Source organism: Teleopsis dalmanni, chromosome 1, assembly GCF_002237135.1.
Source record: "Teleopsis dalmanni isolate 2A chromosome 1, ASM223713v2, whole genome shotgun sequence".
NCBI lineage: Eukaryota > Metazoa > Arthropoda > Insecta > Diptera > Diopsidae > Teleopsis > Teleopsis dalmanni.
The window spans coordinates 234,973,850-234,987,978 of record NC_051846.1 but is presented as its reverse complement, the minus strand read 5'-3'; the positions used below and the strand labels follow the sequence as shown (position 1 = coordinate 234,987,978).

Below are 14,129 nucleotides of genomic sequence, written 5' to 3'. Positions count from 1 at the left end.
ACACACAGTCATTTTGGCCTATAGCGATACCAGATTGTTAAGTTAAAACCATTATCTAGAGTTGTATTAGGTAGCAAATTTGAATAGCTTGGAGATCATTTTTCTTTTTACTACTTACTTAAGCCTTATTAATTTTTACTTAGTACGTATATATACAGATATATAATTTTATAATCAAAGTCAAAACTATTTAATAGATTTAAGACTGCAAAAACAATTTACGCTAAAGCCAAAATTTATATTTTTTTGGAATTATTTTTTAAACCACTACACTGAATAAGTTTCTTTTGAATTTGTCAAGGTGTGTTGTTCCAAGTATTAACTGTTCTCTAAAGGTTCTGTTCCAGCTCTCGTTCTGGTAGATATATCACATTTTTTCAGTTTTCGTTTCATAGTGCTATTTTAATTCAGAGCCCGAAATAAAATATTTTAAAAAAGTTTTTTCTGAATTTGATAAAAAAAATAAAAATAAAATTATAGTAAATAACTGGTGTCCTTTTACGCTAATGATAGATAGATAGACAACATACCCAAATCAACAGCTTTTCAGAAAACATTTTTAAACTGTGATAATATATTCATCAAAGCAAAGACATTTAATCAAAAATTATCTGATAAAATTAAATAATAAAAAGTTTTTATTATTATTTTATTATTTATTATTTTAGCAGTTCATTTACTGAAAACCATTTTTCAATTATCATGGACAAAAAGTCCATACTAATAAAGAAACCTTTTTATGTATAATAATAAAACTGCTTATTTTTTTTTATTTCGTTTATTTCTTGTTTAAAAACAAAAATTAAATTTGAAACAACTAATTATTACTTCTCACATATTAATTTTTCTATCTTAATATTTTAAATACACAAATATATATTATATATAAGTATTTATAAAAAGTAATTTTCATATTTTCTAAAAGCAATATAAAAATAAGAATTACAATTATATATATATATAATAAAATATTTTCAAAAAAATTAAAAATTATTAAATTAATTTTAATTTCAAAACAAAAAGGAATTTAAAAAGAATTTTTTTTTGAAATATTTCAATATTTATTATTAATAAACACATGCTAAATTTATAAAACTAATATATAGAAACTTATTATAAGTAAAACTATTTTTAAGCTTTATAAATATATTCCACAAATTTAAAAAATTGTTAAGAGTATTAAAAAATTTGTAATCATACATATATGTCTATATAAATATATAGAGTATTTTTTAAATTCAAATCTTTATTAAAGTTTAATAATATTTTATAATAATATTCAAGAATAAGAATTTCTTTCTTTGAAAATTAATGAAAAAATAATGATTTATTGAGTAGTAACAAAAAAAAATTCATTTAAATGTTTTCAAAAATATATAAAACAAGTAATTTAATATATGAAGATAATTATAAAAAAAATTATTTTAAATTTATATTAGCACAATTTTATTGTCTATATATATAACTAAAACAGTTATATTTAATTTTTTAAGATTTTTTTTACTGTGTATGTGATTTTAATTTAAATAATTAATTTTTAATTAAGGAGTATATAATATATAACCAAAACTATTATATATTTTTATTACATTTGATTTGCGTTTAATTTCTAGATTTTTAAAAGTATAGGAATACGAATTATTTTTAATTTTAATATTTAATTTTTATTTTGTAATATGTATTTATAGATAATAAATTTATCTTAAATTAAAAAAACCATTTATTTAAATATTATTTAATACACATATTTTATAAAAATTTTATTAACATAAAACTAGTTAATATTTTATATTGTAATAAAAAATAATTTGTATAAAAATAATTTTATGCTGTTATATAAAATAATTTGTATAAAAATAATTTTATATTCTGTTATAAAATAATTTGTATAAAAATAATTTTATACTGTTATATAAAATAATTTGTATAAAAATAATTTTATACTGTTTTATAAAATAATTTGTATAAAAATAATTTTATACTGTTATATAAAATAATTCGTATAAAAATAAAAATAAAATAGTAATTATAATTATAATTAATTAATAATTAATAATTATTATAACTAATAAAAATATTAAATTTTTAAAAGACCACTATTACTTTTCACCATCGGAATACTTTATGATAACTAATTATTTATTTAATTAATATTTTATAACTCATATAAATATTTTTACATATGCTTTATATAAAATACATATTAGAATTGCTGTATTAATTAGTTTAAAAATGACATGTGATGATTTTTATTTCATTGAAATTATAAGGAAAAATTTATAATATATTAATCTAAATTTTATATTAAGAAATTAATAAGAAAAATAATTAAAATTTAAAAAAATTGTAAATAAATTAATGGCAAATATTTCGTTTGGCATAAAAATTATTTTGTTCACTTTGGCAAGTTTTGTGTATGAATTTCGTTAAGAAATAAGACTTAAAAGATAATAATTAAAAGTTATATACAAAAATTTTTTAAAAATTAAAAATATTAGTTTTCTATTTAAATTTATTAATAAACGCCAAGGATTTGTATATAGATTTAGTCTTTTTTTGACAGACGTATATGTACAAAGGCTTTTGTATAAAAATTTAGCAACATAAATATTTATATATATTTTTATGTATGTAATCATGTATTCAATCATAAAAATATTTTGATTTTATTTAGTTATTTGTTTTTGATTTTTTTTTTTTTTGTGGATTTAATTTATTTTTTTTTATTTCTCTGTTCTTTTTTGGTATGGCACAAATTTGGCATTCAAGTTTGTATTCAGAGTTGAATTATTTTCAGTCATTGAAATGAAATTTAATATATTATTAAATTTTATGTACAAGAATATATACATAATGAAAAAATTAGTTAACAAAAAATAATTTTATCATTCAAACAAAAAAAAATTTTAAAAACTAATGCAAAATATTATAATAACTGTGCTTTTAGAATTATTTATAAAAATTCTTTTCTTAAAAAAAATAACAAAATTAAATCTTTTCAGTAGTACAAACATTTTTTTTGTGTTACAGATACAATTTCATTAAATTAAATTTTTACATGATATTGATTGAGATACATATTTACATGTAATTAATTTAAATAAATTTAAAATCTCACTTCGTATCATTACTTTGTGTTTGTACTAATAACATGAGTATTTTGTTCATTAAATTATCAGCCTCTGTGTCTTCCATGCTATTTAGCTTCGCTGATATGAAACCACAAAATTTGGAATTAAGAACTTCGCGTACAGTCTGCGGTGGCGGCATATCCATACCAACCATACCATTCATGCCCATGCTTTGTTGACGCAAATGACGATGTTGCTGCAACATTTGACCTTCATATTCATCATCCTCGTCTGCATCGTCAGAGCCATGCATATCCTTACGTCTACGTTTAACAGTATTTGCGCCAGCACTCCTAGGTGAGTTAGAGTCTAATATTAATGGATATGGAAAATCAGCATCAATTGCCTCCAGTTCTTCAACCTCATCAGAACCTTGATGACTGGCTGCTGTATTGCGTATGGAAACTTCATCTCCACTACGTAACGAAGAGGCATCCATATCATCGAATGTTGTGTTTTGTGTGGTATCATTGCGTGTAGATGAGACACGACTGTCATTATGCACGGGATGAGCGCTCTTCAATAGCTGTAGATGTTGCTGTTGTTGCGTATGGTTACTTTGATGAGCAGGTATGGGTTGCTGTGCGCCACTATTGTGACGTTCAGTTACATCCAATTCTGGCTTTACGAAATAATAATAATCATCATGAGTCATATTTAATGTTGAACATTTTGACAGATTCAGCACCGAATCATTAAATGATGAGTGCAATGACGAATGTAGTGATGAGTGTAATGCATTCAATTTCATTGAGGATTTATTATTGTTATTGTTGTTATTGCTATTGTTGTTGTTATTCAGATTATAGTTGTTGTTGTTGATATGTTGCGAAAATGCACTCAAGTTAAGGCCAATGGCCGATTGGTCAGTAGCATGTGAACCACCTCTGAAAAAATTAAATATCAAAAAAAAATATAGAAATAAATTAAAAAGAAATTAAAAAAATTGAATTCAAAATAAATGAAATTAATATAATGTAAATGTATAATATGTATAAATACATAAAATAAATATATAATATATATTATGTTGAAGCAATTTGAGGCAGTTCACTTAAGCACTTTTATTCTCTATTAACTGCGAGGTAACTTCAAAACCCCTTTCTTACGCCTTGACTGGATTATTGTTTATCACTTCATCAGACTAGACAATAATTACATAATTTTAAATTAAATTAAAAAATTTTCATTTAATTAAAATAATATAAAAATTTTTTTTTTTATTGTAGTTCACTATAATATATAATATATATTAAATTATTAAATAATATATATTTATAAATATTTAAAAGTGTTCTTCGCGGTCTTCAAAATATAGTTTTCCAAGAATTGCAACAAAGCCCTTTACTAAGACTGAAGACAACAGATAAGAATTTGATAGTTCTTTTGGAAATTCAAGACTATGTGCACGCCGGCCTATTAGTCAATAATCTACTAGGAAAAATTAATTTTTTTTAGTCTGGTTTTAACATCTATTTTGTGCTGTTTAGAAAAAAAAATAGTACATGATACATTTACAGAAATTTTTTAAATTTAAAAATCTAGAAATCACTAATATATATATATATATATATATATATATATAGTATATATCATTTGAGTGTCAGACAATTTTTTCGAGTTTGCAAAATACCCATCGTCAGTGGCCTGGAAAATATTTCTTATATATAATTATTCGAAATATATTTATAAAAACTGAAATATCAATGGTTTAACTCGTAGGCTGCCAAATTTGCAGCTCAGAATCAGTGTTCATTAGCGAACCGACCCAAAGCTATACCTGACTTGTATGTTCGAACTTGGAGTTTTGTTAATTTACTTTGATTAATGAATTAATTATTTAGTTAACTAAGAAATTTAAAAGCTCAAATTCAAAAAATTATTTACGAAATAATTCCAAAACCACTGATGATAGGTGTTTGGCAAGCCTCAAAACAGCTATATGTTCAGCGAAAAATTCGACTTATTAAAATAAATGAAAATTGTTGTTGTTGTGATTCACTACTATTTGCAACCTCACTATTAAATACAATAGTTTCTATAAAGTAAAGTGTCGGTGCCGTCATAACTCACTTTAAAATCAAACTTAATATAAAAAAAATAATAAATTTAATAAAATGATTTATAAGAGTATAATAAAAGTAAATAAAAATCAACTTATTTTTGCATTTATGATGAATAAAAATACTTTTTAAATATATTTATAAGTACTTCAAATATTATATTGAAGCCGATATCTTGTACGTTGAGTCATATATTGTAGTTATATTTAAATTCTTTAAAACGTATAGAAAAACCATTAAAACCGAACAAGCCAGAGAAGTTCAGCTGAAACGCATAAATAAGGTTCAAAATCTCAGAAGTGGCAACCGGAAATAAAAAAACGTTGATAACACAAATACGAGAAACCACTGCATTTGCAGCTACAAACCACAAAAAAGGCAAATAAAGACCTCAGTATTACAAGAATGTTTAATAAAAAAAAAAAAATTAATATCAGAACATGAAAGATTTCATTTGGCCGAGATTAAAAAATAAATACAATACTTGGATATACAATAAAAAACTGCGAAGAAAATAAAAAGACAAATGTTAAAGTGAGAATATGTAAAGGAATTTTCTTACTGCATATATGTTATACGAAGAGGACACATCCCTATGAATAATTTTCACATAAAACTACAAATGACATAAGTAAATGTTGGCGATAAATGCCAAAAATGTGAAGACAAAGAAAAATGCACTCGATTTCCTCTCCACCAACAACAGAACAAACAAGAAACCGTGAATTATATATCTATATGTGTGTGTATCTATCTATAAACACATAAAATAAAAAGTATCTGAAGAAGCATATAAATAGAAAATTTATTCAAGCGCAGTTCAGATTCAGATCGGAGTTTGTGTAGCGTTTCCTTCTCTTTATAAGTTTCCTTTGAAGGTACCTGCCTGCGCACACCCATGCCAAATATGAGAAGAACTGCTTTAAATTTGGCCAAATCGTGCCTACGTATGAGAGGCAGCGAGTAAAACGGAATATATTTGAGATATGCATGCAGATCCTTGTGTAAGCGGCGTTCATCTAAAAATAGCTTAAATTACAGATGTTCCACATAAAATACAACAACGTGCAGGAACTGAATGTTCCCAGCCAACAGCCAAACTAAATGAAATCAAATCGCGTACCAACGTTCAAGCCATTAACCATTGTTTTGAATAGGAACGTTCGTACATGTTGCTGGAGCCTCTTCGAGCATTAACCAAACAATCTTTGTTATGTATTATTTATCTTTTTTTTGTGTTTTATTTTTTAGTAATTTGATATTTTCCATATGCACTTTCGTTACATTTTAAAACGACAGCACCACTGTTTCCAAACTCCAATGTCTTATTTTTCCTACATGGGAAAATGGTTTGGAAAAATTTTTTGTTAACGGGGAGGGTTGGAAATGTTGCTATTTTTAGCTGTTTTATGACAGATACATATACGTGGTAGTACAGATCCAAAACAGTAGACGGTAGATTTACATTTCTAAACATCTAAATTAATTCAGAGATACACAGATACATTTGTCAAACTGTACATAAAAGCGTTTGAAATGTCATTACATTTTAAAGCATAAATAGAATGGCAATTAAACCAGCCGAATCTGGAAGTATGTGTGAGTTTAGATATCAAAATGAACCGTAAATAAAACTAAATAATTTTAAAAATTTAATGAAATAAAATTTCAGAAAGAGTATTTTCCTTTTAAAATAACCAAGAATTTAGTTTTGTCTCACATGATACTGACTTAGTATTTAGGGTTTCTTTTTAACATTGAATTGAAAATCAGCTTCAAAAAATTCTCGATTTTATGTAAGAATATTACAAGAACTAAGAAATCAGTGGAGCAGATGTTCTACTACTGTTCAGCACTGATTAAAACAGAACATAAATTTCACAAAATTTTCTTTCATGACCAACATTACAATCATACGCCTTTATCTCTTAGATTCAATGCTAACTCAAGTCATGCTTAAAGTCATCAACTTTGCTTAATTCATACTTAGGCCAGTTTTGAGATATAAGTAACGACTTTGAAATCTGCCCTTAAATAATAAATAAAGCTAACATTTAATATGAATGAAAACTCTTGCGAATAAAACTACTTATATACTTACAGGGTAATTCTGGCAAAGATTATTAAAAGTCTTTCAAAACATTTTTAAAATATAGAATGAAAGACTGTTCTAACGATTTTTGCTATTCTGGCAAAAAAGTCTTTCAAAAAAAATGTAATCATCTGTAATTCGTGGTGAAAAGCTGAAAGCTGGTCAGGTGAAAGATCTGTTCCAAAGTTCCAGAGCTGGCCCCTAAATCACTCCCCGATCATTGCTTAAAAACAGAGTTTTTTTGAAGATATTTCCTATTTGTTACCAATCATATGTGAACTTTTCAATTTATCTAGCATTTTTTGATATAAATACGAAAAACTCTCTTGTATGAAGCTACATATAAACTTAAACAGATACATAATAATTATGGTCTATGTCTAAAAAATAGTTTTTTATGTGTTTTTTTGCTGTGTATAATTTGCCAACTATAAGAAGTACTCAACATAGACATGCAAAAACAACTAAGCCATCACGGCTAAGTTATAATATAAGATAATATAAGCTAAACCAATATAAGACTATTATATTGGCTTAGCTTTTTAGCCGCGAAAGTGTTGCCACATTTCCATATTAAATGAAATGTAGAAGTAATAATACTGACTTAATACATTTTGCTTAAAATGTAAACATATGCTGAATCGAGCAATGTCAACAGTTAAATGCAATCATATAATTTAATTTATAAGTTAAGTGGGTTAGCAAATTAAACAAGCTAACCACGTAGCTAAGAACTTCTCAAATATAAACCGTGAAATCTTTAAACACCCATAATCTAATTACATGCATATTATTAATTACTTATAAAGTTTCGCTGTTTCGTGCTGTGGTCCAAATAGATCTATTATTTTTGGGGAAATCTGCTTCAATTTTTTTTCTTGCGTTCCATTTAACTCTACCGAGTGAGGTGAGCGGCACTTTATCTTCGATGGCGAGTGATTAGGAGGTGTAGGCCGATCGCTCCTGGAACCATAAAAGTTTGTTTAAGCGAGTCAGTAGAGTAGCAAATAAAATTTATAAAGATTACTACTTATCGCCACACTAATATTATAACAAAAAATTTACCTAGTCTTTGTTAAATTTCTAAAATCTATAAAATAAATCAAAGGGACACAAATACTGTACTAAAAAATCTACAGGACTTTTTCTACAAGAAATCTAAAGGACATGCACTTTTTAAACTAAACAATAATAAATGTAAAACAGATTTGGTGTTCAAAGTAACCCAATTTAATTACAACAAAACTGATGACAATAATGTATCCATATTTCAGGAATAATATCAAGGAATAATATTCCTAAATTAATTATAGTACCAATTCTACTTTACCGAATGGTATTTCCTTATCCGATATAAAATATACAGCTAGGTATTTCCATCTCTTATGCGAAGCGATTATGTAAGCGGTTTTGTTCTGATAAGCATATAGACTATAGGCTTCAAAAAGGTTTATGTGTTTCTCTTCTTCTTCTGAAGAAAGTACCACTTCTGAGTATACAAACACACAGCAATAAGACTGGTGCTTTTCTGTCAAGTGTGTCATTTCCTTGTCAGAAGAATTGAAGAATTTACACTACGACCTTGAGATCTGTCGTAGCTCCTTCATATGAAGTTAAAGTATAACTTCAAATCCATATTCTAAAATGAACATAAAATTATTTATTCTGTGATAGAAGAGCGCATTTAGGTCCTTTTTTTATAATGTATCAATGTCGAGCAAACTCTTGGTACATGTTTGAAGGTCTTATGTTCTACCCTCAAATGCGATCCATAACTTAACATAACGTAACTTAAAGATCTCCAGCTTAACATAACACTCAATCACCTAAAACTCTTAAGATCCTCACTTCACTATATCTAAGAATATTTAGTTTATCAAGTTTTGATGTCACCTTACAAAAATATTGCTTACTGACTATAAATCTTCTAGTTCCCAAGAATGCTTTAAGGCAGCCTACAATTAAACTGCTCTAATAGTGTCAATAATCATTACAATTATACCAGAAGTGATTTAATATTTTGCAAATAACCTAAATTTAAAATATATGATACTAAATTAGATTATCGTTATTTACAACATTTTTTCTGGAATGAATAAATGCTTATTTACTTTAAAACTATCTTCAGTAATTTCTTCGCAAAAAAAATAAATAAATTGGTCACTAAAGGGTTAATTATACTGTGATTCTGGTAGAATTATAGAATAGATCTCTTTAACATTGTGTTAATTTCTATTTAACTGATACTCTGAATTTAAATTAAATTAGATAAATAAATTTGTTATCATTTTTTTGATTAATATTTGATATTAATAATTATTAATAATATTATTATTAATAATTATTAATAAGTAATAATACAAATAATTAATTATAATTAATAATTGATAATAATTAATTATAATTAATAATTGATAATAATTAATTATAATTAATAATTGATAATAAATAATAACTATTCTTAATCAAAAAAATTATAACAAATTTATTTATCTAATTTAATTTGAATTCAGAGTATCAGCTAAATAGAAATTAACACAATGTTGAAGAGATCTATTCTATAATTCTACTAGAATCACAGTATAATTAACCCTTTAGTGACCAATTTATTTATTTTTATTATTTTTATTTATTTTTATTAATTATTTATTTTTATTAATTATTAATAACTATTAATTACTAATTTTTCATAATTAATTACTATTAATTATCAGTTATTCTGCTAATTAAATTATTAATCTTTTAAAATAAACTCATTAACCATAAATAAAATAGAAACTTCATTCTATATTATAGATTTCAGATTCGTATTAATAGAAGGTAACACATAGAATATATACACATGTCTATGTGTTCTACTTTTTATGTCTCACTTGCAACAACAAAGCAATGACCTAAAATTACTAAAAAAAAAATTTTACATGAAAGTAAATTAGGTACAATTTATTAATAATTTAATTTAATAAATATTAATTTAGTAACATCGACAACAACAACAACAGCAACAAAACGAATTATCTTAAATGAAATCTACAAATTCCATGATTTCCTCAATAATTGACTGTACCCACGTTTATTTATTTAAACTGATAACGAAACATGGAAAGACGAAATCATCACTTAAGCCACAAAATAGTGTCAACCATTGAAAAACAAAGTCTAAGTGAGAGCAACCGAGCAGGCGAGCGTTTATTGTGAGCAGCGGGCATATGGATTGAAAAACAGCAATATGCGGGCACAGGGAAAGCAAGCAAACAGGCGGCGGCAGGCAGATGATAAATTAAAATGGACCAAGTTTACTAAAGCAGCAAAGGCAATTACAAAAACAGCTACAACGAAATAATGAAATGGCAAAGTATTAAGCCTGCAATGAGTAAGTAAGCACGCAAGCAAGCAAAGAGCAGTAAATAAAATCATTTCCTATCAGAATAAAAACACAAACAACTACATTAGCATAATAAGATGATATACAATATAGTATAAGTGAACACAGTTATGATCATTACCATAAAGAACGAACAAAAATTTCAAGCGTCAACGGCAACGGCAACTACAACGACAACGTTCGCATCAGCAGTAGCCTCAGCCGCAGTCGCAGTAGTATAAGTACCAACAACAATAACAGCATCAACAATAGCCATCAGTATTAAACATTAAAAATATAATTGGAAACGGCGATAAATGCAAAAAACCAGGGTTAAAACATTTACGTTAATACATCTCGTGTAGAATTGCAAATGTAAATTTGTATTGGTATGAGTGAGCTCAATTACTCTATATGTATGCGTTTTGTCCACATACATATGTATTTATATTTTAATGTACAAAGAGGGTAGCAGCAATCAAAGGCGATTAAGTATAAACAGACGCATACTTTCCATGCAAACACGTACTATATATCAACGTTTTTCATACAAATAAGTACAAAAACGTACACCACAATTGTTGCTGACTGTTTGTCTGTTTGTCACTGTTGACTGTTGTATGTATGGATGTGTGTGTGTATGTGTCTGGCATATGAATTTGTATTTTGATATGCAAGTACTTTTGTGATTTAATAAGCAAATGAGCTGAAAATTGTAGCAAAAGACGAGCCAAGCAGCTACGGCAATACAACGAAACAAGCGCGGAAGAATGTGTAAAGAATGTGGCAGTGGAGCATGAGGAATGGAGCAGGCGCAGGCAGACAAGCAAACAACTGTAGCAGGCAATAAATGAAGAACAAGAACACAAGCAATTCTGTTCAGTTCAGCTCAGCTCGGCTCGGCTCGGCTCGGCTAGTAGTAAATGGCAGATGGACAGCAGCTACGAAAATACTCATGAAAATTATTTGTTGGTTACTTGGCTTGGTTTGGTTGACTTAGTTTTTACTGGGGATTGGATCGTGAAGCTAATATTGTCGTTATGAGCAATGCTCGATTTGTTTGAGTTTGGCTTGGTTTATTTCAATCGCGTCATAACTGGGCGTATACCATATATACATTTATTTTTTTTTTGGTTTTTTTTTAATTTTTTATTATTAGCGTACATTAATTTTTTTATTTTATTAAAAAATTGCTCTTTATATGTACATTAATTTCTTGATAGGCCAAACGTAAACGGGCAAAATTGCATCAGCCATATTTATTCTGTTCTGTTATGAGAGACATACATATTTATGAGTATAAAAAAAAAAATATTTCTGAACCATATTTCCTTGCTAATCTTTAGAATTCATATTACATTACAACCACCAATTTGTGGGAACTACGGAAATTATTTATGTAATAAACTTTTTTTTCAATATTTGGTCGCGAAAGAAGTGCAGTAAATAGATCTATTCAAAAAATCTAGGTGTGTGTTTATAACAAAACAAAGACATAATATAGATATATATTCGGAACTATAGAAAATCTTGTATATATACAGATAGCAAGATAATATAATAGATAGCAATTGATGATATTGATATTTATGTGTTTATAACAGAACAGATCCAAAATATAGCACAAAATTTGAGGAACTACATATATTGATATTGTTAACAAATTTCTAAAAAATGCCTGATTATAATATAATTTTTAAAGAAATTATAGCATTTAATTATGTAGAAAACTTGCCGATCAATGGTATTACTAATAAAATTATCTCATTCTACTGTTAGTATATCCCCTTGAAAGTCATTATAAGACCAATAATCTTTTAATAGTGGGCTTTGCAACACTTAGATTTATGCGGCTGTATAATAACCAACAGTATTAAGTGAATCTCTAAAATAAACCAACAATGGCGTTACTATCAAAAGTATATCCGTTTGTTACAAGATCTTCCCATAAAAGTTATTATAAACTGAGTAAATGTGTTTTATAACAATGAATAAACCAGCAATTCCAAGAAACCAGCAATCTCTAGAATAAACTAGCCACGTTATTACTCACAAAAGTACTTCAGTAGGCTGCAACACTTTTCATTGAAAGCCATAATAAGATAATATACCTAGATTTATGCGGCTTTATAATAACCCAACAGTCCTAAGTAGATCTCTAGATCTCTAGAAAAAATATAATAACGTAGTCAGAATCAACTCAAAATAGTGTTGAACCCACGAATAAAATATATCCATGCGCACAAGAAACAATAAACAATTTTTTTTTAATAAATTATGATAGCCATTTAAAGCAGACTCTCAAATTAACGAATATTTGAACTGATTTGAAATTAACCCGATATAATGAACCTCTATATTCACGAACGATCCAAAACTTACTATAACAAATTTAACAAAAATGGTTTCTCTAAACAACTAATGTCGAATATACTATAAAATGCATTCAAAGTTACGAAAAGGCTTGAAATAATATATTTCGTTAGACCAATATTCTATTATAATAACTTGTTTAAATGGTAAATATAAATCAAGATATTTTTTTTTAATTAAAATTGGCTATCATTTGTTTAAACAAACGAAAGAAACTCTAAATTGATCGGTATAAATAGGTTTTGAAATAAATACATACGTTGACAAGAGTAATAACTAAATTCAGATCAATTGTTGATTCAGATTATCTTTTAATCAAATTCATGCCGTGTGAATAGGCAATAAGGCTATACAACCCGAAAAAAAATATTTGTTGTTATTATTGCGATTCAATAATACCGAGAATATTAAAATCTGATTCTGTTGCAGAAGTTTATTTTAACTTTATTAAAAATACATATATGTTAATTTCAATGTGATAAAAATTAAAGGTCTCTGCAGACCTTTATATCAAAAAAAATTACACTTAATTTAATTTTTTTTTTTGGAAATTCAAATTCAGTAACTAACACATATATAACAATAAATATTAAATATCAAACTATAACAAATACTAATATTTATAATTTCATCATTTTTTTTTTAAATTTACTATATATTTTTTCAAAACTTTCAATTATTTTCTACATTTTTTCTAACTAAACTTTAGAGTAACTAATTTTAATTCCTAAGTCATATTAAAAATTATTTTAATTACTTTATATTCATTGTATTATAATTATCCGATATCAGTATTTCCTCTGCTGAAACTCAATATTAAAAGAGAGAATCAAAAAAGCTCATATTTGCAGAAGGAGCTAACTTGCACCTTTTATCGTGGAAATATAGTAAGCTTTTTCTCTCTCTCTACATAAATAGCGATATATCTGACTACATACATATACATTCCTATTCTCTATCATATCCCAAGTATGCTACTATATTAACCAATTGTAATCATATGTAATCATAATATAATCGATTTTCACTATTACTACAAATATTTCATATCAGTAAAATGAAAGTGCATGCAATTTGCTAACCAAGTCAAGACGTACTAAATTTGA

The 14,129-nt window shown here is 26.2% G+C and overlaps 1 protein-coding gene across 1 annotated transcript in view; it reads right to left on the bottom strand.

Moving 5' to 3' along the window:
- Positions 1-3,018: 3,018 nt before the first annotated feature.
- Positions 3,019-14,129, bottom strand: part of LOC119667748 (LIM domain-containing protein A-like) — a 12,504-nt gene continuing 1,393 nt past the window's right edge. Inside the window, exons 3-5 of the mRNA XM_038077055.1 lie at positions 8,352-8,376; positions 8,088-8,249; positions 3,019-4,018 (exon numbers count right to left, since the gene is read on the bottom strand). Of these exons, the coding sequence (XP_037932983.1) occupies positions 3,115-4,018; positions 8,088-8,249; positions 8,352-8,376 (1,091 nt within the window). The 3' untranslated portion in view covers positions 3,019-3,114. The remainder of the gene's footprint in view (positions 4,019-8,087; positions 8,250-8,351; positions 8,377-14,129) is intronic.